At 47.4% G+C, this 27842-nt stretch overlaps 1 protein-coding gene across 3 annotated transcripts in view; it reads right to left on the bottom strand.

The window, feature by feature from the left end:
• LOC119961978 (sodium-driven chloride bicarbonate exchanger-like) overlaps nt 1–27842 on the bottom strand; it is a 466097-nt gene that overhangs the window by 49651 nt on the left and 388604 nt on the right. For all 3 annotated transcript variants that reach the window (XM_038789664.1, XM_038789662.1, XM_038789663.1), the window contains one exon: nt 23897–23965. In XM_038789664.1, the coding sequence (XP_038645592.1) occupies nt 23897–23965 (69 nt within the window). The remainder of the gene's footprint in view (nt 1–23896; nt 23966–27842) is intronic.

The following is a 27842-nucleotide window of genomic DNA, read 5'->3' as shown; positions in this document are numbered from 1 at the left end:
AGTGCTTCATTCAGGTAGTGTTAAGAGGGGCAACTGTGGGCAATTAGCAAATGTGTGGCAGAGGAGGGAGTGGGAATCATTGGAAAGGCGCTCACATAGGGAGGTGCACATGGGTGGATGTCCCAGAGCCTGAGAGGGCTGTGTGTCAGGGCATCATCAGGATTCCTCATCACTCACTTTGATGTTCTCTTCCGTGCAGCCATTCGAGTTGGCAGTTGTTTCAGTAGCTATTGAGCAGCAGCAGCAACGTTGATGTGTGGCTGCATGCAATCAGGACCAGTGCTCTGCAGAGGATCTTCTAGGAGCAGTGCCAAAGGTGGCACAGCCTCGGAGAAGACACTATCCACCATGGGTCTACCGCCACAGAACTTCCTGCCTCCAAATATCAGGGATCCTGTGCTGGAGATGGCTGTGTCTGTCCTGGTGGACAGTGGACCACCTGTGCCAGGTGATGCAAGAGTTGACATCACATGGAATGAGAGGTCAATCATTGGCTGAAAGTCACTGCCGCCCTGATCCTTTATGCCAGTGGCTCATTTCAGGGCTGGTTGGGTGAGCTGTCTGCGTACACAAGTGCATAAGGTAGTTCACAGTGCGCTATTTGCAATATCATGTTTGTATATCAACTTGAACTGGGACAAGGCGAGCCAGGACGTCTGGGCCATGGGCTGTGCACATATAGCAGGCATGCCCCAGGTGCATGGTGCCGTCGACAGCATCCATGTAGCCCTGCGTTCCCCATGGTGGCATGTAGCACCATTTGTGAACTACAAGGAACACCACTCCCTCAATCCCTGTGAACACACATTGTGTATTATGCAGCTGTGTTCCCATTTCCTGGTGAGCGTCCATGACAGTTACATATTGGGATGCTTGCAGATCCCAGCCGTTTTTGAGGGGAGCAGCGGCTGGAGGGATGATCCGTTGGGTAAAAAGGCATCCATTCAGAAGGTACAGAAGCCACAAACACCCGCTGAGACTTGGTACAATGAGGCTCATGCATCGATGCATGCACTAGTTGAGCAGACAATTTGACTCTTTAAGATGCGGTTACGGTGCATGGACCAGTTGGTGGGAGCCCTTCAACACAGCCCCCCAGTGGGCGTCCAACATTATTGAGTGGCACTCTACACAACCTGGCACTACAGCTGGGCGAGCAAATGGATGAGGAGGACATTGAGTAGCGCCACATCTCCTCGGATCAGGAGGATGTCGAGGAGGACAGTGAGGGGAAACCCATGAAGGAGGTGTAGGAAGGACCTCGGGCAATGGCCGGAGCCCGCATGGGGTGCAGGATGAGGGATATCTGCATAGATTCTCTGTTTGGGGGCAAACAGGACTAGGGTGTGAAGACCTCTCCCACCATTGGGTCTTACATCCTCTCACTACTGTAGTGTCTGCAGGGGACCATTGCGATGGTGACAACATTCATGGGCAGGGTGCTAAACAGATTGACTGGACGCTGAAGGTGAAGACTGATGACTTGCACTGAGAACGGAGCAATGCTCCTCTTATCCTCTGTGAAATGTCTCACTCTTTCCTGAGAGCGAGCTGAGCGCAAACTGCTACTGAATGTGGTGATCCAAGGACCCAGAGAGGCTGAATGGCACATTTCAGCTTCGACAGCCCCCTCCAAGGTCAGGGGCCCCGGTGTGTTTCTCAACCTACTGAATACATGGACAGACTCTCAATACTTTTTCAGAAATTGTCATCTGCATAACTAGAGAATACTGGCAGATATAAGAGAACTGAACATTGCTGTGGGGGAGGGTGAAAGTTCAATAGATGGGAGTGGAGGTCAAGGAGTACTGGGAGCACTGTGCCAGCAGCGATGTGGCTTTACTGCGCCATCAGTGTGGCAGGTGAGAGAGTCATAGCGCTGCCATTCTCATATTGCACAGTGAGGAAATGCTGAGTTAGCACGGGAGTTTGTGGAGCATAGCACCATGACATGGTATTGTGGAGGTTCTTGATGGATGAACAAAGTGCTTTTTAATAATGGTGAGTTATGGACTAGCCATGGTGTGAATGGTCACACACAGAGCAGCTTTGGTTCTATGGTGTTGGTTTTGGCACTTTTTTCCGTTAGCAGGATAGTTCTGGCAGCAGGTGGTGTGGAAGGTGGAGAAGGAGAGGTCCTCCCCAAGATTGGCACGTCTACTGGCTTCTAACACTGGCAAAAAACAGTTCAAAAACCTGGCTAAGGATTTGGAGGGGAGCTATGGGTCAGCAACAATTGCAAGAATGGCAGAGGGGAAGGGTTGCCATCAGTGGGAAAGCCCTAGATGAAGAAGTTGATGGCCTTCATCGAGGATGAATTTCGCCAGCAAAGGAAGCAGATGTATGGCGACTGATTGAAGGTGATTGAGGGAGTAATAGCACCTCTTCGAGGATCATCATGACCGCGTGGAGAAGTGCCTCAATTCAAAGTCACGGGAGGTGGTCATTCTGTTGAACCAAAGGACGGGGTTTGTGGGGTCCAAGGAAGTGCAGAACCCAGGGGAAAGATATGTGGTAGTGAGTGTGGTGCTTGGGGAGATGCTGGTGGTGATAGTCAATGCAAATGCTCTCAATTGGGTTGATGTAGGGTTCGTAAAGGGGTTAGTGGGAGCGTTCCTGGATTTAGACACACAGCAACTGATTATGGGTGGAGATTTTAATTGTGTGTTGGAGCCAATGGTGGACAGGTCGAACCCCAAGTCAGTGGGAAGGTAGAGGATGGCAAAGGAGTTGAGAGGATTTATGGAACATCCGGGAATGGTTGATCCGTGGAGGTTCAGGCACCCGGGAGGGGAAAGAGTACTCCTTTGTCTCGCACATGTGTAAGGTGTACTTGGGAATTGATTTCTTTGAGGTTATTTGAGCGGTGCTGATGGGGGTGGTGAATATGGGAATTGTGATTTCGGATCATGCACAATATTGGTTGGAGGTGAGGCTCAGCTTGGGGCAGGTGCAGAGACCAGGCTGGAGGCTAGATTCCCGAAAGACGTACTTGTTAGGTGAATTGTAAATTCTGAATTTTCACTCTTTTTACCCAAACAGGTGCTGGAGTGTGGCGACTATGGTATTTTTACATTAACTCCATTGCAGTGTTAATGTAAGCCTACTTGTGACAATAAAGATTATCATTATAGATTTGCGTCTTTTGGCAGGTAAGGGGTTTGTGAAAAGGTGAGACTGGTGATTGGGGATTACATGGAGATTAATCAGAACAGGGAGGTGTTAGCACACATTCTGTGACGCTTTGAAGGTGGTGGTTCGAGGGGAGATGATCTAATTCAAGGCTCACAGGGATAAGAGAAGGAGGGGGGAGCACGGATGGTTGCTGCATGAGATAGTCGAGGTGGACAGGACCCCCACTAAGGAGTTGTTGGCGGAAAGAAAGAGGTTGCAGGGGCAGTTTGATAGTTTGACGATGGGAATGGCAGTTACGGAGGGCAAAGGGGGTGCAGTACGAGTACAGAGAGAAGGCAAGCTGTATACTGACCCACCAGTTGCGGAGACAGGCTACATCTAGGGAAATTGTCAGGTACGGACAGAGAAGAGGGAGGTGGTGTCAAAGCCGGGGAGGATAAACAAGATGTTCAGGGGGTATTATGAGAAGCTGTATAGGGCCGAGCCGGGTGGAGATGAAGGGGATATGGGCTGGTTTTTGCTCGGGTTGCAGTTCCCAAGGTTGGAGGAAGAGAAGAGGCCAGCGCTGGAGGAGCCACTGGGGCTGAAGGAGGTGATTGACGGTATGAGGGGAATGCAGTCGGGGAAGGCCCTGGGGCCAGATGGCTACCCGATGGAGTTTTATAAGGTGTTTGTGGCAGTGCTGGCACCTCACCTGCTGGGGATGTTTAGTGAGGTGTTGGAGAAGGGGGAGTTGCCAGAGACATTGACACAGGTATCGATTACATTAATCCTGAAGGGGAAAGATCTGCTGGAGTGTTGGTCATACAAGCTCATTTCATTGTTGAATACGGATGTGAAAGTACTGGCGACGTTGTTGGCGGGCAGGATGGAAGGATGTGTGCCAGGGCAGGTCTCCAAGGATCAAACAGGTTTTGTAAAGGGCCGGCAGCTCTCTAGCCATATCAGGAGGCTACAAAATGTGGTTATGACTCTGTCGGGGAGATTGGGGGGGGTGCTGGTGCCGAAAGTAATTGTCTTTGTAGTGATATCATAGTTGTGTTGTAATTCACCGACTGACCATTAGGAGTCTCATTATTATATAAGTGAATACAGCAAGATGTCTTACAACACCAGATTAAAGTCCAATAGGTTTGTTTAGAATCACTAGCTTTCGGAGCGCAGCTCCTTCATCAGGTGAATCACTTGAGGAAGGAGCTGCGCTCTGAAAGCTAATGAGCCGAAACAAACGTGTTGGACTTTAACCTGATGTTGTAAGACTTCTTAATGTGCCCACTCCAGTCCAACGTTGGCATCTCCACATCATACAAGTGAATGTTAGAGTTATGTGATCTCAGACTGACTAGGAAGCTGGGGAGAGTGGTTGCTTGTGCATGTTAATACAGTTATTCATCTGTTGTTTTTTATATATTTGACCCACAGTTAATGTTAATAAATCGTTTGTATCATTAGCTACAAGTGATGTAATATATACCAAGCCATCCGAAAAGAACATTACAGTTTCTATGAATGTGGAGGAGGCCTTCGATTGGGTGGAGTGGAGGTACTTATTTGAAATTTTGGGTAGGTTTGGGTTTGGTCTGAAGTTTGTGGCATGGTTGCATCTTTTGTATGTCTCCCCAGTGGCAAGCGTTCATACAAACGAGATGAGTTCTCAAAGTTTTGAACTGCACAGGAGAACGAGACAGGGGTATCGTTTGTCACCACTGCTGTTCGCTGTTGAGCCCTTCGAGGGTCTGTGAATAAGGGATTGCGAGGGGAAGCAGGGAGCACTGGGTGATGTTATACGCGGATGACCTGTTGCTGTTTGTGTCGGACCCGCTGGAGAGTATGCGTATGATCATGGGACTATTGGAGAGGTTTGGGGCCTTCTCTGGGGTAAGCTAAATGTTGTAAGAGTGAGATGTTTCTGGTGAAGGCGGCGGCGGGGGGGGGGGGGGGGGGGGGGGGGGGGGGGGTGCAATAGCTGGAATTTGACAACGTTCGTGGAGGAGATTTGGGGGGATTTTAAGAGGTGGGACACTTTGCACCTGACACTAGCGGGGAGGGTGCAGGTGGTAAAGATGAATGTGCTGCCAAGGTTCCTGTTTGTTTCTCAGACCCTCTCGATCTTTCTCCCTAAGGCCTCCTTGCGGAAGTTGGAGACAGTGATCTTGAAGTTTATATGGAAAGGAAGCTGCTGAGGGTAAATAGGGCTCTGTCGAACCCGCTGCACTATTATTGGCGGCGAATGTGGAGATGGTGAAGCGAATGGGGGGGGGGGGGGGGGTAAAGTTGGTTAAGATGGAGAAGTCTTGTAGGGGATCCATTTTGAGGGTCATGATGACGGCATTGCTGTTTCCAGGGAAGTATACGGGGGCCCCGGTGGTTCAGTCAATAGTTAGGAATCAGCTGAGGAGACATTTTAAGTTGGAGGAGATGGCGGTGCTGACGCCCTGTGTTTAAGCCAGCGGAGATAGATGGGATGTATGGGAAATGAAGGGAGGCGTTAGCGACTTGTACTCAGAAAGGATGTTTGGGAGTCTGGATGAGTTGCGGGAGAGGTTTGCGTTACCAAGGGTAGTGAGTTTAGAAATATGCAGGTTCAGGACTTTGCACGGAAAAAATGAAGGGCGTTTCCCAGGTTGCCGGAGTACACTTCAATGGAGCAATTGCTGCTCCCGGATGAGTTGGTGGAGGGTAGGATTGGAGATATGTATGGGTGGTTTGGAGAGCAGGGTGGGGTGCAAGTGGTAAGGATTAAGAACAAATGGAAGGAGGAGTTAGATGGGGGAATAGGCTGGGGACTGCGGTTCGAGGCGATGTGGAGGGTGAACTCAAACTCCTCCTGCGCAAGGATGAGCTTGATTCAGTTCAAGCTGGTCCATAGAGTGCATATGACTCAGGCATGGATAAGTAGGTTCTCCAGGGGGTGCGAGAAGTGTGGGCAGGGGCCAGCGAATCATGCACATATGTTTAGTGATTGCGAGAAGCTGGAGAGATACTGGCAGATGGTCTTTGGGGCGTTATCAGAGATAGTGGGGGTGGAGGTCAAGCCGGGCCCAATGGTGGCAATTTTTGGGGTATCGGAGGAAGGAGGCTGGTGTGGTGGCTTTCGCCTCTCTAATTGCCCGGCGAAAGATCCCGTTAAATTGGAGGTTGGATACGCCATCGGGGGTGGCGGCCTGGCTGGGGGACTTATACGACTTTCTCCGGTTGGAGAAGATTAAATTTGAGTTGAGGGGGTCAGCGGAAGGCTTTGAGATGCAGTGGGATTTGTTAATGAGACTTGAGGAATTGTTTATCGGGGGGCGGAGGGGGAGCAGATGGGATTAAAAAGGGAAAAAGTGTACAAACTGTGGACTGTGATTTTGTGAAGCGTGTATTTTATCTGTTGTTGTTTTACACTCTTGGAATAAAGTACATTTAAAAAAAATTAATGGTGCGTTATAATGGTGACTTATCTCTACTTGTGCTGAGGTTCACCCATGCACACTAGGTGCCGATAGTTTCTTACTCTTCCTCACTCTCCTGCTATGTCTAGGTGTAAACCCAGAATCCACAGCTGAGGTTGAGGCAGCCTGCTGACTTCCATGCCCTGTTGGCTGAGATTACCTTGGTGGGCAATTCTTGGGGGCTGGCATTGAGGGTCCAGGCCTACTTTTGGGCGGCACGACTGTTGCAATGTTGCCCCCCTCGGTGTGCAGGACTGGAGTGCAGGTGTGTCGTTCACAGGTAGGGGATGTCAGATGAGATGGACACACGCAGGGTCTCCTGGGTGGAAGGCCCAGGCTGCACTCCTGTCAACCTTCTTTCCTTCGGTGGCCCGGAGGCCCCGAGTGCGATCAAGAAGCCCCGCCTTCCTCTGGCACTGACAATCGTCGATTCCCACTAGTGCCTACACAGTGCAGTTGAAACCCTGTGCATGGAGGTCATGAGCTGAACCATGCAGTGGACTACCTCGCTATGGAGTTCACATCCTGTGCCAAGGTCTCCATTACAGATATTACCCTCGCAGTGTTGGCCTTGTTGGTCAGAGTGTAGGCACCATCTCCTCAGACAGAAAGCGATAGGTCTCCTCCAGTCAGCCTTGCAATCCAGGGATGCTACCATCTCTTCTCGATGCTTGCAAATCTGTCTCTGTGGCTCCAACAGTTCTGGGATGCCTGGGGCTCAGCAGAGTCCTGGGCTCTGGCATCTCTCCAAGTCGCTGTTCTCTAGGATGTCCCTGCCTCCGTCTGCTGTGGATCCTCAGATGTGAGGTGCTTACCAGTGAATGACCCAGAAGCCTGCCTACTAGTTAATCCCACTGAGATGTAAATATCTGTCCTGATGGAGTGTGCGGGGGATGGCTGTGACACCTCTCCGATGCTCCTCTCCAGAGGCCTCCTTCAGTGCTGCTCGGGTCTGTGGTCTCCAGAGCTTGCGAGAATGGTCCGGGCTGGTCGACTGACTGACCTGCAAGGGAAGCAAGATGGCAGACTGATGGAAGAAAGTTAACTTACATGAGGCTTGCACTAAGGTTGGACATGTTGAGATTCTCACTTGCGTCTCTTGCCCCCACCACACCTTCTGCACAGGCAGAGTCCTGCTCCTCACTGGCCAGCTCAAGGGCTCTTTCCTAAAAAGGAGTGAGTATTTTCAACTCGGGCATGACTCCAGAAGGCTGTGTTCGCTCAGGCTGGTTGTGTTCGGGTTTGTCTTGCAATGAGACGGATGAGGAGAGTGTAGTTAGTAGTCCTATCAAGTCAGATGGTGACAACAACCATTCAGAGGTTTGCTGAGGGCTTCCAACGTGAAACGTGGTGCTGTTTACCTGGCAGCCATCACCCCGCACTCCTCCCTCCCACCCACCCCCTGTCCTCGACTGGACTTGGAACAAGTGCTGGGGGAGGCCTTTAAAGGGAGCACCCTTCTGGTTACAGAGATTAAGTTTTACCAGGGAGAGTGAATCAGAGGCAAACCGCCATGAGCACGGCGGGAAACACGTGGGAAATATACAAGGCTGAATATACGGTGACTTTTAATGCTGACTGTACTGGTGGGATTCTCTATGGTTTTCTTGCTGGGAACGACATTGACAAAATATTGAAAAATTCAGCCCTCTTGTTGGGAGAATCCTGGGACCAGCTCCAATGCCTCATGATACGTACATCCATTTTTAGCTCCTGGCTCACAGTTTTCCGGGAGAGGAGTGAACGAACTTTGCACAGGCAGACTCACTGACTGCCTTGAGCAGGCCAGGCACAGGGGTTTTGCCTAAAACCTGTTCGTTCTCAGTCTGTTCAGTGTGGCTGTTGAAACCTTTTTCAAATCATTAGCAATATTTTCAGGTTTTCAGCATCACTTGCTCTTGTTTAATTTATGGAACATGTTTTCTGTAGGTTTGAATTAGTACTTTCCTTTTTCCAATTTGGGCCACAGCACAAGGGTCAGCGGAGAGAAATCTGTGCCTCATATGAGTCTGCACGTCCTCCCCGTTTGTGCGTGGGTTTCCTCCGGGTGCTCCGGTTTCCTCCCACAGTCCAAAGATGTGCGGGTTAGGTGGATTGGCCATGCTAAATTGCCCGTAGTGTCCTAAAATGTAAGGTTAAGGGGGGGGGGGGGTTGTTGGGTTACGGGTATAGGGTGGATATGTGGGTTTGAGTAGGGTGATCATGGCTCGGCACAACATCGAGGGCCGAAGGGCCTGTTCTGTGCTGTACTGTTCTATGTTCTATGAGTAAGATTATTTTTTCACAAAATAGTTTAAATTTCAAATGACAGAATTTCAGATCTTTAATGTTTGTGTGAACGTTAATTATTAAATACCTTACTGTTTTGTTTTACTTTGTTACCATCCCATCCTGCTTGCAACCCCCCCCCCCCCCCCCCCCCCCACCCCCCCAAACACACACACATTAATTCTGTGGTCACACCAAACACCAAGTCTGAAATATTAAAATGAGGTCACACAGAGAAAAAAGTTTGGGAAGCATTGCTCTCCGGTTTGGGGAATTCACAGACCTAAAAGTACAGGGGTCTTTCAACATATTGGCTGGCTTCTACTAGGAAAATAATTAAATTTCTGTCTTGGGTTAATAAAGCATCTGTCACTTACTTAATGCAACTCCACAAACTACTGATGGAGAAGTTTTGCAAATATGTTATGCTATTGCATGAAAAAACAGCAGCAGCGGTAAAATTGAATTGTTGCCTCGACATTAATTAATTAACATAACTGTATTTTCAATGTCTGTCTACAGATCTGCACAGTTCCCACAGAACCTTCTTCACTGCTCATAATTTCCATGTGCATCAAAATGCCTAGTACAATTGTTTTGGCTAGAGTGCAAACAGGCTTGTGTTGCATGCCTCCTCTTCTTCCCCTTCAGAAATAAGAGACAGATTGGTATGCCCAGTGGGATACCCAAGGATGCTATTAAGACTATTGACAATTTGAGTTCTGTTGCCAACCACTCACAGATGGGAGAGGGAATTCAACTTTAACATAAATAAATTGTTTCAATAGTGAAGCCAAAACAAAGCAGCATTTAAATTGACAAATCACTGTATTCATTTGTCACAATCTAATTGAACATAAGAACATAAGAAATAGGAACAGCAGTAGCCTATTGAATAAGATCACAGCTGACAATACAATCAGATTGTAGCCTTAATTCCATTTTCCTGCCTGCCCCCCATAAGCCTGAACTCACTTGTATTGGGGAAAATTAAGATTAAAAGGTGAATTTGGGAAAGGGGAATTGAAGGGCAGCTGTCTGAAGGTTTTGATACGTGAATTGAAATGAAATGAAATGAAAATCGCTTATTGTCACCAGTAGGCTTCAATGAAATTACTGTGAAAAGCCCCTAGTCACCACTTTCCGGCGCCTGTTCGGGAAGGCTGGTACGGGAATTGAACCGTGCTGCTGGCCTGCCTTGGTCTGCTTTAAAAGCCAGCGATTTAGCCCAGTGTGCTAAACCAGTCCCTGAATTAGCATATCAGTGAGAAAAGCAAGTGTTTACCAATGTGACTGGGGGAAAACAGTGAGGATTCATAGGGTGGGTAACATCAAAGGGAAAGAATTATATATCCATAACACAATAACTGGAAAAAGGTACACAGTAGCAGCAGCTACCATCACAGCCACACCCGCTGCATAAACAGTCTCCCAAAAAACAAGTTATTGCTGAACGGGTAGCTGGTTAAGATCCAAAACTCGAATTGAGAAAATTTTAACCTTTGCTGAAACTGAAGATGGTTTTCCCAAATGTGGCCAAACCTGTGTGGGAATTATCTGCTGAATTTAGCTCACAGTTATATAATACTGGGAACCAAGGGGTAACTTGGTGTAATATTGTGTGTGTATACAGCCATCAATATGATTAAATGTTGTAGTGTATTATAGTCCTTCTTGTCATCTGTTTTCATAGTTAATAAATATTCTTTATTAATTGATCACGCAACACCTGGTTTATTCCTCCCTGGTTCACATATCTTTTCTCACAGTGTACCAAAAGTAGAGGCGGTGGCATAGTGGTATTGTTACTGGACTAGTAGAGTCATGCCCTTGGGTCCCAGGTTCAAATCCCGCCACTGCAGATGGGGACATTTGAAATCAATTTTAAAAATCTGAAATTGAAAGTCTAGCCATCTGTTGCTCTGTTTACATGCTATAAATATGGCAGTTAATAAGGTTGCCATTCTTAATCCTAATTATGAGTATACTTTCAGAGTCGCCAGGTATCTTTCGATACCGCCACAAGGTTCAACCCGAATGCCGATAAATGAGCCAATACATCAGTTAGTTAGTTCAAAGTCTTTATTTACACATGTAAGATCTACTCATGCACAATAACACTACAGGCTAAACTATATCTATCACTAACACCTATATGTAACTTCGGGTGCCCACTTAGGTCAGAGGAACCATGGCCGTTGTTCGGATCTGAGGCTGTTGGGTTCGAAGAGGTAACAGGAGAACAGCTAAGGTCGTCCGTCTGGTAGCGAGCGTTGAACTTGAACTTACTTACTGGTGCTGGTGGAAGGGTCTCTCCGTTTGAGAGCTGAATCCAAGAGGCTGAACCTTTGGCGGGGGTTCCTTCTTATACTTGGAGGGGCTTTGCATGCTTTTAGGCGGGCCTTAAACTTGGTCCCAATTAATTGGGCAGCTTGTTGATCATTGTCATCGATCTAAACCAATAAAGGGGTGGGTGCCTTGATGGCTGGGCATGTCCTAAATGGCCGTTGGCCTTGCTTTGTTTGTGTCTTTTGGTTGGGGTAGTGGCGCCAGAATGTCTGAGACAGTATCGGCTACCTGAGCACTGGTTCTTTGTTTCCCGGAGATGGACCATCAATATGTAAATCGACCCAGAGTTTCGATTCTGTCTGCTGACTGCCTTCCAAATATACATTCAGGCTCTGTGCCTGCTTGTTGCTTAGTATTGTCCATATTTCCCTCTCAACTCTGCGAGTGTCCATTTTATATATTGAAAGTGGCCATCCCAGATGGTTACACATCTTCATCTGGTCTGGCCTAAATTTGATTGCAAACCCATAGCAATTTAGTTGACTCTTAACTGCCCCTCAAGGGCGATTAGGGATAGGTAATAAATGCTGGCACATCCTGCGATGCCCAATTCCCATGAACAACTAAACAAAAATTGAAATTACACGCCACGAAGAACTGGGGTGGAATTTTCGATTTCAATTTGTTTTGTCATGTGTACCAGGTACAGTGAAAAGTATTGTTCCGCATAATGTAAATAAACAGGCACGGGCATCGTGTGAAACATACAGATTGTAGTACTGCTCAGTAGAGAAGATATGTGAAGAGATCAAATCAGTCGATAAGAGTCATCCAGGAGTCTGATAATAGCGAGGAAGAAGTTGTTTTTGAATCTGTTAGTGCGTGCTGTCAGAATTTTGTATCTCCTGTCTGATGGGAGAAGTTGGAAGAGTGTACAGCCCGGGTGGGAGGGGTCTTTGATTATGCTGCCCGCTTTCCCAAGACAGCGGGAGGTGTAGACCAGTGTTCTTCAAACTTTTTTTTCCGGGGACCCATTTTTAGCAACCGGCCAACCTTCGGGACCCAACCCAGCCGACCTTCGCGACCCACGCAAGCCGACCTGCGTGACCCATCATTTTCTCTTACCTTGTTTGCTGCTGCCAAAAATGAAGGAAATGGTTTTGGGTCCCTTTGGCCCTCGTACACGCTCCTCCAATACAACCTGTTGGATGAAGGTGAAGCCTTCCTGTGTCGGAAGCATGGAGTCTCCATCTGTCCAAAGGTCTGGGACGGAATTCTCCGCTCCCGGGAAAAATCGGGAGGGCCGTCGTGAACTCGGCCGAGTTTCCTTAAGAGACCCCTTATTTTTAAACTGTGGCCCCTAGATTCCCCCATGACAAAAAACATCCTTTCAGCATCTACCATCAAGTCCCCTCAGAATCTTATGCTTCAACAAGACCATTTCTCATTCTTCTAAACTCCAATGAGTATAGAGTCAACTTGCTCAACCTCTCCACTTAGAACAAAACCCTCACCCCAGAAATCAGCCCCGCGAACCTTCTCTGAACTGTTTCCAATGCAACTATATCCACCCTGAAGATGACCAAAACTGTCCACAGTACTCTTGGTGTGGTCTCACCAATGCCTTGTACAGCTTTAGCAAGATTTCCCTAATTTTATACTCCTTCTCCCTTGCAATAAAGGCCAAAATTCAATTTGCCTTCCAAATTACTTGCATGTCAACTTTTTGTAATTTAAGCACAAGCACAGATCCCTCTGCAATGCAGCATGTTGTATTCTCTCTCCATCTAAATAATTTTCTTCTGTCACAGTGTACAACCTCACAATTTCTCACAATATACTCCACTTTGGCGGCACGGGAAGGACGTGCAGACTCCACACAGACAGTGACCCAAGCAGGGAATTGAACCTGGGACCCTGGAGCTGTGAAGCGACAGTGCTAACAACTGTGCGACCGTGTTGCCCTCATTTTTTAAAAAGCTGTTGAGGTATGAATATTTAATGAGGGGGGAATCATGAGGTGTGAAGGCCCATTAATAATATTAACATTTGTTACAATGCAATGATGTTCTCATCCTCTGTGGGCATGAACTCGTGACGTCGTCAACGGGCGGCAGAGAAAATCAGGAAACACAAACTTTCTGGAGAGAATCGTGTTTCTAATTCTCTCCGGTATTTCTGCCTGCAGCTCCGTTCTCTCTGGCGGCAATCACAGGTTGAAAATCATCCCATAGGGTGAAATAATAGGCACTCCGATGCTCTCTTTGGGGTGCTATGAATGCCCTTTCAACTTCAAAATGGCATCAGTGAACACTTGCGGGTTAAATAAACCAGATGACATAATAGTTAAGGTTGTTAGCGCAAGTGCAATGAATGGGATGCAGCGCAGGCAGGTCTTGACATCAATCAGCATTCAACAGCAATTTAATGTTGGTTACGTCCTCTCTTACTCTGTACATCTGAACATGTATCGAGCAGCAGAAAAGACCCACACCCCCATCCCCTGAAGCAGCGCTATTCAAAGGGATCATCAACTACTTCCAGGTTAGTCATTGGTTAATTTCTTCCGGCTGTTGCTAGTATTCTATAAGAGTTTAATGCTTGCCATAGTTGTTTCAAGTTGAAGGCATCTGCAGGGAGTGGTGAGTGGTGCATCAGCTGTGGACTGCACAACTTGGCAAGGGCAGCAGTAGTCTGGATTGTTACTGTCAGGAAACAGAAAGTGCCATCTGGGAGACCGGGGGGGGGGGGGGGGGGGGGGGGGAAGGGAAGAGACGGGACATGTGACATCTTCCTCAGAGAGAGCAGAAGGATGATGCAACACAAAGCCTCTACTACACCACCAAGGCATGAGTATTTCTCATAATCTGTTGGAATATAGATTGCTGGACTATTGTGATGCCCTGTGAGCCCCTTTGCACGCTGTAATCCACAACCATGATGGCAGCAGCCTAAATTTGAATGCCAGCAAGCTGACCTTGCAACTCAATGGTCTGAGCGAGCATTGCAGCTTTCAGAAGTTATGCTGGCTGCTGCCTGTACTGCAATGGAAGCTGCAACATTAGCCATCAAACGCTGCACCATAATCAAGTCTATAAACGTGTGAATAAAGTAGGCTACCACAGCCATGCTGGAAGGGATGGGTTTCCAAGCTCTGCACAAGGACCTGTGCCAATTTGGTGCTGGACGCATGCATGTTCCTTGGCATTGATCACAGGATTTCTGCAAGCTTCCCAACTCCAAGCAGGTCATTGTGCATACCCATCAGCGTTCCTTGTAGGTTACCTGATCGATGTCCTCATCTGGGTCCTGTGCGTAACACAATTGCGATCTCACCCTCCAGAAAGCTGGCACCTGTGCTATCTTTGGCCTCTTCCTTGGCTGCAGTACATCCATTGCTCATATCTCACCACATGCATAACCTATCTTTAATCTATCCTCTAAGATATGCACAGTGCCAGTGTCTGAGCCGATGGCTATGCCTTCAAACATAATCTCTTTTCTGTGTTCCTCCACTGCCTGGCCAGATTGCACAATTTGGGTATCTGAATGGAAAAAGGCACAAAGGTAAGACTGTGCTGTGGCCTGGGGGCAGTGGAGGTACATAATTACACCATCTGGAATTTGATACTCAGAGGTATTTTGGGGTGAGTGGGGAATAGGATGTGAAAATTTGGTTTAGGTGTGAGAATACCATTGCAGCCAGTCAGCAACCTCAAAAATGGGTGCCCCAAAAATGGCCAACACCATCTTTTCCCTGGAAGATAGGACATGCAAACACGCTCACCCTCCCTCCAATTAGGTTCTGCCTCCGGTTGTGTCTCCAAGTTCTCCTGCAAGAGAGGTGGAGGTTTGCCAGCAATGGCCATGTAATCTGTTTGGCTGATATGGGTCTAATGATTGAATAGCTGACAATATGTGCAAGCTGTGAGATGTGGACATGAAGCTTGCAGCAGTGCTAAGTGTGTGAGGATGCACAGATATGTGAAAATGTCAAGTATCTTTCCTGATTTATAGGGATTTTTTTCTATTTGTTCATGGGATTTGGTCATCGCTAGCTAGGCCAGCATTTATTGCTCATCCCTGACCGTCAACTGGACAATTCAGAGTCAATCACATTGCTGTGGATCTGGAGTCACATGTAGGCCTGACCAGATAAGGACGACAGATTTCCTTCCCTAAAGGACATTAGTGAACCAGTTTAACTTTTACGTCAATCAAAATGGTTTCATGGTTATCATGAAGACATGTAATTCCAGATTTTTACTAAATTCAAATTTCACCATCTGCCGTGGTGGGATTCAAACCCAGGTCCCCAGAGCATTGCCCAGGGTCTCTGGACTACTAGTCTAATGGCAATACCACATGGCTCCCCATGATTGCTGGTATGTGAATGATAGGATGTGATGAATTGATTCCGGTGAGAGGCTAGTGGTGCAGGATGTTGGGATGTGGCATTTGAAAATGCATTCACTGACCTTGTTCACGCATGTTAAATGGTTGAACTTCTTGCCCCTCTGCATCCTGATCCTTAGGGTATCTGCTCCTACAGCCTTTTCAGCATGATGTCTGGGTGGTCGCCTGGTCCCTTTCAGATACAGAATATCACCCCCTACTTTTGACCTCTCCTGCCACGGCCTCCAGTACAGTAGCTATGCGTAGAGTTCTTCAGTGTTCAAGGTGAGGCTCACGCCTTGCAGGTCAGCCAGCATCTGCTCCAACTGCAGGCTAGCTTTAAGAGGTGCAGGCTAGCTTTAAAAGGTGCTAGGAAATTATGATTTTGACCCCTGCTGAAGCATGTTTCGGGCTGGCAGCACCCAGCAATCATTGAAATGAGCAGGCGGCACAATGTTGGCATGCTGCCTCCATTAGCTTCAATGGGCATACATTAATTGTGCATCATGATCCACACACCAGTTTTCAAGGGCTGTCCAATATTTAGCTTACACAGTATCAGTCACTGAAAGTTTAGTGCCTAAAGCAGCAAGGGATTTTATCAATAAAATGGTGTTGTTAAGAAACAGGAGTATTAATTTCATCACTGTTGTGCCGCTGGAGGCAGCACTCTCTAGACCTTCCAAGAAACAGTCTTCAGCTCAAAACCCTAACTCTGGCCTAGATTTACACTCTCCATAATGGTTGTTATATTACAGGGGTGTAATATATCTGCTACTCATTAGTCTTGCCGAGTTGTACTTAACTTGATGATAAACAGTCGAAGTTTTCCAGTTGATGACAAATTATTTATTGAGTAACAAAATAATATACTTGAGTTCTTTTACTTTAATACTTTGACGAATAGTAGAATTAACTAAGATTAGATTAAATTAACAATGAATATAATACACTCTGAGCTGGTCACTTCTATCCTCTAGCTGCAATGCACACAAAGAATTGAAGGAAAGAGCGGGAAACTGCTTATATAGTTCCTGTTAATGTTGCCATCTCGTGACCATCTCACTGTACTGACTGCACATTAACTAATCATGTATTTACATATACAGAGATCACTGCAATGGTAAATATCCTAGAAATGGCTGAAATTTTAACGCCTCCAAACCTGGCATTTACCAACTTCATGGAGGCGGGAGAGTAGCTGGGCTGGGATTCACACATACATGGGCCGGGATTCTCCCTTCAGCGGGAAAACCGGCGGCAACCACTCCGGCGTCAACAGCCCCATGAAAGTGCGGAATTCTCCGCACTTTCCGGCGCTTGGTGGACGGCGGAGGGGTTGGTACCGCATTAGACGGTGCCGAAGGGACGGCGCGAGGTCACGCATGCGCCGAAGGGCTGGTGTGACCTCGCGCACGGGCGGAACGACCGGCGTGGTTAGACTGGCCCTACAGGACCGTTGTGGAAGGAAGAAGTGCCCCCATGGAACAAGCCCGCTCGCAGATGGGTGGGCCCCGATCGCGGGCCAGGCCACAGTGGGGGGCCCCCTGGGGTCGGATGCCGAGGACCGCCCCTGGACTCACCTGCCACGTCCCGCCGGTATGTGAGTTGAGTGATTCATGCCAGCGGGACTGGCCAAAAATGGACGGGCGCCCTGGGGAATCACCGGGGGGAGGTCCGCTGCCAATGGCCCCCGACCAGCGTGGTGGGAATCTCGCCCCCGCCCGAAAAATGGCGCCAGAAAATATGGAAGCCGGTGTCGGGGCGATAGTCGTGCCACCCCCCCGGGGATTCTCTGACCCGGCAGGGGGTCGGAAAATCCTGCCCATGATTTTTGAAGGCAGCTGGTCATTTAAATCACCAATTTATCCCACTGAAGTGAGATTTTGATAGGCCAGGATTGTGAAACCTGGAATATTCAGATTAGAACAGCTGGTTTGAATTTGATGGATCCGGTTGGATATTCAGAGTACCCCTTTGGATTTGGTCCTGGGACATATTTGGAAGAGGTGAGCCACCCTTTGGGATTGTTCAAAGTGAACATGGTCATGCACTTATTACACAGAAATTCATTGGAATTCTCAAGCTATCCGAGAACTGTCTAGCTGTCATAGATGTGTCCAAGGATACTAGATGAGTTAGAATGGAGGGGGGTAAGCGCAAAGGATGGTGGATGGGGGGCATTGATTGGCATGGATGAGACACGGGAGAGTGAGGACTGGAGGGATATTTGTTGGTTTTGTTTCATTTAAACACAGTGTCTTCCACCCAGCCTGCTTCTGCACCCGCTAGCCTCCACACTCACCCATCCTGACTCCCGCCCAACGCCCACCCCCAGACCCTCCTGGAGGTGTGCATTTCACCTTCAACTGCTTCCAGCATAGCTATCCTGACATGGACTATATTGTCGTTCCTTCAGTGTTGCTGGGACAAAACCTGGAATTCACTTTCTAGCAGCACTTTGGGTGTACCTACACCTCACGGACAATAATAAAAATAATTTTTATTAGTGCCATAAGTAGACTTACATTAGTACTGCAATGAAGTTACTATGAAAAGCCACATTCCAGCGCCTGTTCGTGTACACAGAGGGAGAATTCAGAATATCCAATTCACCTAACAGCACGTCTTTCAAGACTTGTGGGAGGAAACCGGAGCATCTGGAAGAAATCCACGCAGACACGGGGAGAACGTGCAGACTCCGCACAGACAGTGACCCAAGCTGGGAATCGAACCCGGGTCCCTGGCGCTGTGAAGCAACACTGCTAATCACTGTGCTATCGTGCCGCCAATTGCAGCAGTTCAAGGCGGCAGCACACCACCAGCATCTCAAGGGAAATTAGGGGTGAGCAATTAGCTGGTTGAGGCAGCGACGCCGGCATGCTGTAAAATAATTTTAAAAGGCCTCTTGAGAAGTCACACATCTGGGCAGTCCCAGAGTTGCACTGGAATCCTCAGAATAAGAACTTTCCTGAAATCAAACAGGCTGTTGTGATGCCAAAATACCCAACCTGGACAATGCAGGTTCATAAATCAAATTCTATAAAGTAAAATGCTGAGTTGTAAGATTGGTCCCGCAGTAGCATTGTTTTATAGGCCAGATACCCACCTTGCTGCTAAGGTAAGTTTAAAACTTACACTATTGCAAAGCATTTGGAAGTACGACGGAAAGTTTGTGGTGGTGTAGTGAGTTTCTGGATGTTCCAAAGAATGTTGCTGCTCCTAGAGATATGGTGGGCACCAGTTGCAGTGCCTCCTTGGTCTGCCAGCATGATAGGGAAATGGTGCAGAGGTGGTGAAATGAACAAACTCTGCATGGTTGCCTTAGCTTACTTGCAGCTAGCATCCTCCAAGCTCGTTAACAGTGACTGTAATCTGTCTGGCAACTAACTAATGTACCCAATGTTTCACTGTGCATGTCCATCAGCAAGCACCCTCTTGTATATCACCCATGAGATCCTCACCCGAATCCTCTCCAGCAGAAATCATCTGTAACTTTGTCCTTTGTTAAGCTAGGAAATGAACCATCCTTTAATGTAACCTGACTCCAGCCTACTCAATGCCAGTGAGGCACCATGTGCTGATCTCAACTCTTTTCGCCTCCAAAGTACATGCAGTGCCAGTATCTAAACTGATGGCTGTAAATGTAATTTCTCGTGACAAGGCCTCTTCATTATTGCTGTGCAGTAGTTCCTCTTTTTTATTGGGCTTTTATTTCTGGGCAGACAGCAGTTCTTGGGTGGCTGAAAGCATTATTCAGAAGGGAAAGGATCACTGTGACGGATGTAAGAGTTCAATGGTAACACCATCAGTAACTTGTTCATCAAGCCAGATAGAAGAATGAGGGCAATCTGGGAGATCAGAAGAGGCAAAACGTAGGATCATATCGTCATTCTCACTGTTTGTAGCATCACCAGATAACATGGGCTCTGTCACAACCAGCACCATGATCCTGTGATCCATTTTCTCCGTAGGGCTCGGGAATTGCAATTTTCCTTATCCCCCACTAGTTCTGCGGGTTCTTCCATTTTCATTGCTACACTTTCTTGAGGCACTTGCATAAAATGCCACTTGATAATTATGCTGTTCATTGCCATTTCTTGTAATGGGATGGGCCTCCTTGTATCGAGTGACCCATGTTTATAGCAGTCTTACTGAAGCTTTAAATCAAGACCACAGGGGCTATCCCTCATCACCATTCAACCACACTGATGAGGCCACATGCTGAAAGCATCATGAAAACTTCCTGAGCTTCTGCCACTGAGGTGCAGATGAGGTGACTGGCTGGACATTAATACAGTGTTTTTCAAACTTTTCTTCCCGGGACTCACTTTACCAACTGGCGGACCCTGGGGACCCACGCCCGCCGATGTTCGCGACACATCATTATTGCTTACCTTTAATGCGACAGGTGAGCCTGCTTGGCCCTCATGATCTCATTTGCTTTGCCATTCAATGTTACATTTCTGCTGAGGACTTCGGCTGACGATTTAAGTTCTCGCTGCATCCTTTGAAAAAAATTAAGAGTTTTGTCCTTAAACTCGCCATGCTTATTCTTGAAACGCCTTTGAAGATTTTTTAAACTTTCATTTGCCAGTACTCTCCTGCATATAACACACAAAGGCTTTGCATCCTGGTTTTCATTGGCACAATTAAAGCCATATCTCAAAAAATCATCTTTCTACTGCTTTGTTCCTGAATTCAGTTTCTTCTTAACGTTTGTTCACCAGAGGCTCTGGGGCTCTGTATACAGCTCATACCAGCAGTGCTTTGTCCTGCCGTGGAATCTCCAGGGAAGCTCTCTCCACAGATTCAGTTGGGAGATCCTAGTCTGTTCGTGTCTTTGGCCCCCTTTTCCTTATTACAAAATAATCCACGTTCCGTGAATATAGTTTATAGTCCTCTTGCTTGCTTGCTGGCAGCTACAAAATGGAGGAATCTCACCTCCATGATTTCATGCCCAACACACAGACGTACAGGGCACGTGGCGTCAGTGTGCATGCCGGCCGTGTGACCTTCCCTCTGCTTCTGGCGGAAAGACTCCATCATTCAGATATAAAGGCCGGTTGCGACCAGCATTCTTTTTTTTTAAACTTTGAAGCTTTTTTTCCAATACCTGATGTTCCACGTTTATGACTTTTTACTACTGAAAATTAAAACTATTTCAGTTGAACATGCACATCCATACGTTTACACATAAATTTGTTTTAAATAGATTTCCAATTTTCAGAAATTTAAACAAGTATAGAAACAAATTCCGATCTTGTTTTGACTTTACAAACTATGACTTTAGGCGAGATGAAGTAACCTGTCAAACACATATATCACGATATTTCTTACTGGTACCACTGCATTGCACTATCCAAGCATCCAAGTCATCTCCTTCTCCATTATCACCAAAAGCACTTACTTCCTGGTTTCCAGAGAGTGAAGACACAAAGTGATGACTGTGTCGGTTTCTTCTAGTGTCCAGTAGCTGCATCCACCCCAGTCACAGACTGCTGAACACTTCCCGACCAGTACTTCACGTCATGGGAATGCAAGTGGATGTTGCGCTGGCCATTCAACAGCTTGACCACAGAGCAGCTGGTCATGTACTGCCGCTCAGTGGCTGGGGATGAGCCAAGCAGTGCGCAGAGAGCAAGCACCAGAGCAGAGCTCCAAGCTGGGCCACCACCGTTAGCATTGCGCAACCATGTGGATGCCTGTCAGCCCCTGTCCCATCGCATGCGCAGTGATCAGCACACAGCCCAGCCTCACACTGCCCGGCCCCTCAAATGCCACAATCAATCGGGGACTGCCCGCGTCTGGCTTTGAAGAATGCTGTTGAGGTCATCATCCCTCGACCAGGAAAGCCACAACCCATCACTCCATGACCCTCCCAACACCCGTCCACGATCCACCCGCGGGTCACGACTGTTGAGTTTGAAAAACTCTGCTTTAATAGAATGAAAGCCGTTCCTTTGATGAACGTAGGAAGTCGCCATATAGAGCTTTGATTATTACATTTAATCATTCTTCCTACCTGTGGGAACCTGTTAGTTAGAAGTGAACAGGTCTCTTTCTTTCTGTATGTCTAATTCCAAAGGGAAGGATATGATTTGGGCAGCCCTGTGCAATAGATCATCAGTAGCCTTTTTGATGTTGGTTCAGATACTATCTCAAAAAATCCAAACTCATTGATATTTAAAGTGATTTTGACTGATACATTTAATATTCTTCTCTTGGTCTCAGTGGACAGCAGATTTTCAGCCAGTGGTTGGCATATTTCCTCAACAATTTCTGGTGGGTGTGGGGCTATATGAGAGGGTAGGTAGAAGCATAGTCTTTTGAGACTTTGAAAGCCAGAATATCTAAATAAGAACTTATCTTGCCTGCATATCCTGTGAGTGGGTGTGAGCATTTACAACAAAGTACCTTCTAAGATGTTTTACTCTAGGAGCTTCATTCTCCTTGTCTTTGTAGAATTGAGTTTTTCCATTCGGAAATGCAGAACTGCACATTTAGTAGAACTAAATAAAACTAAAAATAATATGACTAAAGTTCCAAAGCACCGGACAGATACATTTTCAGACAAGCAATGTCATTCTTCAGTAGCAGCACCCAAAATAGCCTTTGCAATGTGTTATTCACCTCAGAGTTACTTTTCTGTATTCTTAAACTACTTATACAGTAGTGCTAATTATTTGCAGATGGCGATTGGGGGACAAGTGTTAAGTTTGTCCCATTGATCTCTTTGATATGAGGTGCATTAGGCTCCAAGCAGGCTGCAAAGTCGGCTGGTGTTATATTGTACAATAAATGACTATAATAATTCACGAGCAAATTTTTGCTAAGCTATTTGAGACAACTGTCTCCACAAGCCAGTGCTGCTCTGTTTGCCATGCCAAATCCTTTCCAAATATAAGTAGTAATCTATAGGAAATTCCAGATCCTGAACTCTGTGGAAGACTTAATGGAGTCATCAACCATGACCATAGGAGTTAGCTTTTATTAATAATCAATTAGTCATGATGTAAATGTTGGTCCTGGTGCCAGAAATGTTCTCATTCCAAAGGCTGTAGACTGTATTTCATTCAGCTGAGTTGACTCAATCCACGTAAAACTCAGCATTTTCAATCAATTGCCCTGTGACAATTAACACATACTATAAAACTATGCATGGTTCAAATATTGTAGTCTTGCCCCAGGAAGGCAAAAAGTATAATGCGATATAGAGAGAGAAATTGGAAAAATCAGACTGTTACATTAGGACTGCCTTCTGACATTATTACCAATCATCCCTCTAGGAGATCAGAGGAATCTTTAGCCTACATCTACTCAGATAAATATTGGTCCTGGTGCTGCTAGATTTTTAAAAATTCATTCATGGGTTGTGATCATTGCTGACAAGGCATTTGTTGCTCTTCATTCATTGCCCTTGACAAGGTAGTAGTGAGCCATTTTCTGGAACTTCTGAAGTCCACGTGGTGTAGGAACATCCACAGTGCTGCTGGAGAGGAAGTCCGAAGTTTTAGACCCAGAGGCATGAAGGAATAATTCCAAGTCAGGATGGTGCGTGTCTCAGGGCGGCACGGTGGTGCAGTTGTTAACACTGCTGCCTTACGGTACCGAGGCCCCAGGCTCGATCCTGGCCCCGGGCCATTGACCTTGGGGGGGGGGGGGGGGGGGGGGGGGGGGGGGGGGGGGTTTGCATATTCTCCCCATGTCTGCATGTGTCTCACCCCCACAAACCCAAAGATGTGCAGCATAGGTACATTGGCCATGCTAAATTGCCCCTGAATTGGAAAAGAAATGAATTGGTTACTCTAAATTTATAAAAAGAAAATGACAGTGTGTGTCTTGGAGGGGAACTTACAGAGGTTGCTGTTTCCATCAACCTGCTGACCTTGTCCTTCTGGGTAGTAGGTTGGAAAGATTCTATCAAAGAAGACTTGGCAAGTTGCTGCAGTATATTTTGTAGATGATATATACTTTGCTGCCACTGGAGGGAGTGAGTGTTTAAGATGGTGGATGGATGCCAATCAAGTGGGCTGCTTTGTTCTGAATGGTGGTGTGCTTTCCTGAGTGCTGTTGGAGCTGCACTTTTCCAGGCAAGTGAACAGCATTTAATCACACTCCTGACTCGTGCCCTTCAAATAATGGAAAGGTTTTTGGGAGTCAGTTTGTGAGTTACTCGCTGCAGAATTACTATGACTTGGTCTTGCTGCCACAATATTTATACGGCTTGTCCAGCAAGGTTTCCAGCCAAAGGTAAACCCCATCTGTTCATCTGCATACTTTTGATTTTCTTTCACCACTGGCATAATTTAACTTGAGGAATACAAAATGCATTTTTTTTTAGGCATGCAGTTAACAAAGGCATAAATGTTTACCTGAATTCCTCTTAGAGAAGATGCACCCATGTAGAGGAACACTCCATACAATACTGGCATTGGAATAAACTAAAACAAAGAAAAAGATTTTCTCTTTGGTACAATTGTAGGATTTATATGTATAAAATAATTTACAGTTAAAACTCAGGCTTTCACTGTTAAATATTAATAAACATCAAGCTTTTCTTCTCGCTTCCTAATTCATACATGAGACAAACCATTTCATCCACTGCTTAACATCGAGTAGATCAAGATCTTGATTTTTCTTAAAATACCTTCTTTTTTGAAAGAAACATATTTTTATTAAGGCATTTGTATAAATAGTAAATACAAACAAAACCATGAGCAAGAAAAGACAGGAACATCATTAAAAAATAACTAGCTAATCAACATCCCAACACCCCTGCCCTTTCCCTCCTTTGTGCACTATCAATTACGATGAGACAAGAGTAGAATGTAATCGAGGCTTTATTACACAGAGATGTGTGGCCTCCTACAGCAGCTGACGAAATGGCTGCTGTTCAGAGAGCACACACATTTATACTCCGCCTACTGGATGGAGCCAGCAGGCACGGATCTACCCCCGTACCTGTAGTACAGGGGCCTTACTGTAATACCAGTATATACAATATAATACAACAGTGGTGACCACCACAATCCTCCCGTCCTGCCTGCCCAATTTTAACCCATTTATCTAACCCCCCCTTCCCTGCTGACACCTCAATTCTCCTTGAAGAAGTTGATGAAGGGGTTCAACCTCCAGGCAAACCCATCAACCAACCCTCTTAAGATGAACTGGATTTTCTCCAACCTTAGGAACTCCACCAGGTCTCTTACCCACACCCTGGGTTTCAATGGCTTTGGGTCCTTCCACTCCAGCAAAATCCATCACCAGGCTACCAGGGAGGCAAAGGCCAGGACATCGGCTCTCTCACTCCCTGGACTCCTGGATAATCCGACACTCCAAATATCGCCACTTCTGGACTCAAAACCACCTTCACCCTCAAAACCTCAGACATTACAGACACAGAATTTACAGTGCAGAAGGAGGCCATTCAGTCCATCAAGTCTGCACCGGCCCCTGGAAAGAGCACCCCACCCAAGCCAACACTTCTACCCTATCTCCAGACTATCCCCGTAACCCCACCTTGGCTTACCTTTTTTGGACACTAAGGGCAATTTTGCATAGCCAATCCACCTACCACTGCACATCTTTGGACTGTGGGAAGAAACCAGAGCACCTGGAGGAAACCCACGCAGACATGGGGAGAATGTGCAGACTCCGCACAGACAGTGACCCAAGCCAGGAATCGAACCTGGGACCCTAGCGCTGTGAAGCCACTGTGCTAACCACTATGCTACCGTGTTGAACCCCTGCCAGAACCCCTTCAGTTTCGGATTTGCCCAAAACATGTGATTGTTGGAGAACTCTCCTTTGAGATGTTTTGTTGGGTTTGGTGGCATGGCCAATCCATCCCCTCAAAAAACCTGCGCATCCTCGCCGCCTTCATGTGTCCATGTGAACTACCTAAAAGTGGATAAGGCTGAGCCTCGCACACGATGAGGACACACTCACCCTCCTGCCACAACCCAGCCTCCAATTTACCCCCAGTTCCTCCTTCCATTTCAGTTTGACTTCCCCTATCAAGGCTCCCTCCCAGTCCATTAGCTCCTTGTAGATCACAGACACCCTACCCTAACCCACTCCTTTCCTCAATAGCCTGTAACCCAGAGGGCGGCATACAAGGATAAGACTGCACCTCCTTCCTCACAAAGTCCCGGACCTATAATTATCTGAACCCATTCCCACTGGGCAGTTCATATTCCTCCTCGCCCGTCATCACCCGTGAAACCTTGCGTCCAACTCCCCTGGTGGGATCGTGTGATTTCTGCAAATCGGTGCCCACACCGAGGCACCTTCCAACCTCAGCTGCTGCCATCACTGTACCCATACCCTCAGGGCTGCCACCACCACTGAGCTTGTGAAGTACTTAGCGGCAGAAACGGCAGAGGCGCCATCAACAATGCCCCTAAACCTAGACCCCTGCAAGAGGCCACCCCATGCTGTTCTCTCCCCCATTACCCACTTCCTCACCATAGCGATGTTTGCTGCCCAATAATAATTCATTACTTTTGGCAAGGCCAACGCCCCCCCCCCCCCCCCCCCCCCCCGGCTTTCCCTCGTTTTAACAGCACCTTCACAATCCCTGGGTTTATTTCCGCCCACACAAAACCCGAGATCAAGTATTGAGTTTCTTAAAGTGTGATTTTGGGATGAAGATCGGGAGGTTCTAAAAGACAAATAAGAGCATTGGATGCCCATGTACCTGAAGCTCACCCCAGCACCTTGAACGGCAGCTCTCCCAACTTCTGTCCTGTCCTCTGGCCTCGATCAGAATTACCTCACTCTTCCCCATGTTTAGCTAATATCCGGAAAACCGGCCAAATTCCTCCAGACTACACATGATACACCCAATGGGTCCGAAATATACAGCAGCAGGTCGTCCGCGTAGTACAAAACCCTTTTCTCAACTGCAATCCACCCCCCCCCCCCCCCCCCCCCCACCGCACAATCCCTCTTCAACTCCTCAATGCTCTAAGTGCATTGCCAATGGTCCTATTGCCGAGGCAAAAAAGCAATGGGGAGAGTGGGCATCCCAGCCTTGTCTCACGGTTTAGCCCGAAATACCCCAATCTCACCCGATTCCTCCGCTCGCTTGCTACTGGTGGCTTACACAACAGCCGGACCCAGTCCGCAAACCCCTGCTTGAACCCAAACCATCCTAAAACTTTCCATTGATGCTCTCACTCCACCCGATCAAAAGCCTTCTCTGCGTCATTGCCCCTGCCACCTCCACGTCCTGTCCCTCCGGGCATCATTATCATGTTATCATATTTAGTCATCTCCTAACATTCGGCAACAATTGCCTTCCCCATTACAAACCCCGTCTGATCTTCCCCTATCACCCCCGGCACACAGTCCTCGATATGCGAGGCCAGGATCTTTGCCAGCAACTTAGCATCCACATTTAATAGCGATATCGGAAAGTAAGACTCACACTGCTCTAGATCTTTATCCTTCTTCAGTATTAGGGATGTGGACGCCTGCAATAATGTAGGGGGGAGCTCCCCCTTTCCCTTGCCTCATTATATACCCTCACCAGCAGAGACCCCAGGTTCCCCCAAACTTCTTGTAAAATTCTACATGGAACCCATCTCGGTCCGGATCCTTCCCTGCCAGAATTGCCCCCATGTCCTCCATCACCTCCACCAGTCCAATAGGGGCCCCCAGCCCCTCCACCAGTTCCTCTTCCACCTTGGGGAACTTTAACCTTTACAGAAAAGGCCGCATTCCTCCCCCCAAATGCTAAGTTGGTGGGCCAGCATCCTACTTGCCTTCTCCCTGTACTCATGCACTACCCTTCTGGCCCTCCGTAACTGCCCTACTGCCTTCCCCATGGACACCAACCCAACTCAATCTGGAGCTTCTGCCTTTCCTTCATCAACCCGTCCTCTGGGGCGTCCGAACACCTCCTGTCCACCCGCAGAATCCCGTCCACCAGCCTTGTCGTCTCTGCTCACTCCTTCTCCCTATGTGCATGGATTGATATGAACTCCCCCCTAACCACTGCCTTGAGCCTCCCACAGCATGGCGGCTGAGACTTCACCTGTATCGTTCAGTTCCACTTACCCCCAGATGTCAGCCCTACCTGCTCACACACCTCTTCTTTTTTTTTCTTTAAAATTTAGACTACCCAATTAATTTTTTCCAATTAAGGGGCAATTTAGCGTGGCCAATCCACCTACTCTGCACATCTTTGGGTTGTGGGGCGAAACCCACGCAAACATGGGGAGAATGTGCAAACTCCACACGGACAGTGACCCTGAGCTGGGATCGAACCAGGTATCTCGGCGCCGTGAGGCAGCAGGGCTAACCCACTGCACC

The sequence above is a fragment of the Scyliorhinus canicula genome, chromosome 2, assembly GCF_902713615.1.
Source record: "Scyliorhinus canicula chromosome 2, sScyCan1.1, whole genome shotgun sequence".
NCBI classification, from domain to species: Eukaryota; Metazoa; Chordata; class Chondrichthyes; order Carcharhiniformes; family Scyliorhinidae; genus Scyliorhinus; species Scyliorhinus canicula.
This window is presented reverse-complemented; position numbering and strand designations above follow the sequence as displayed.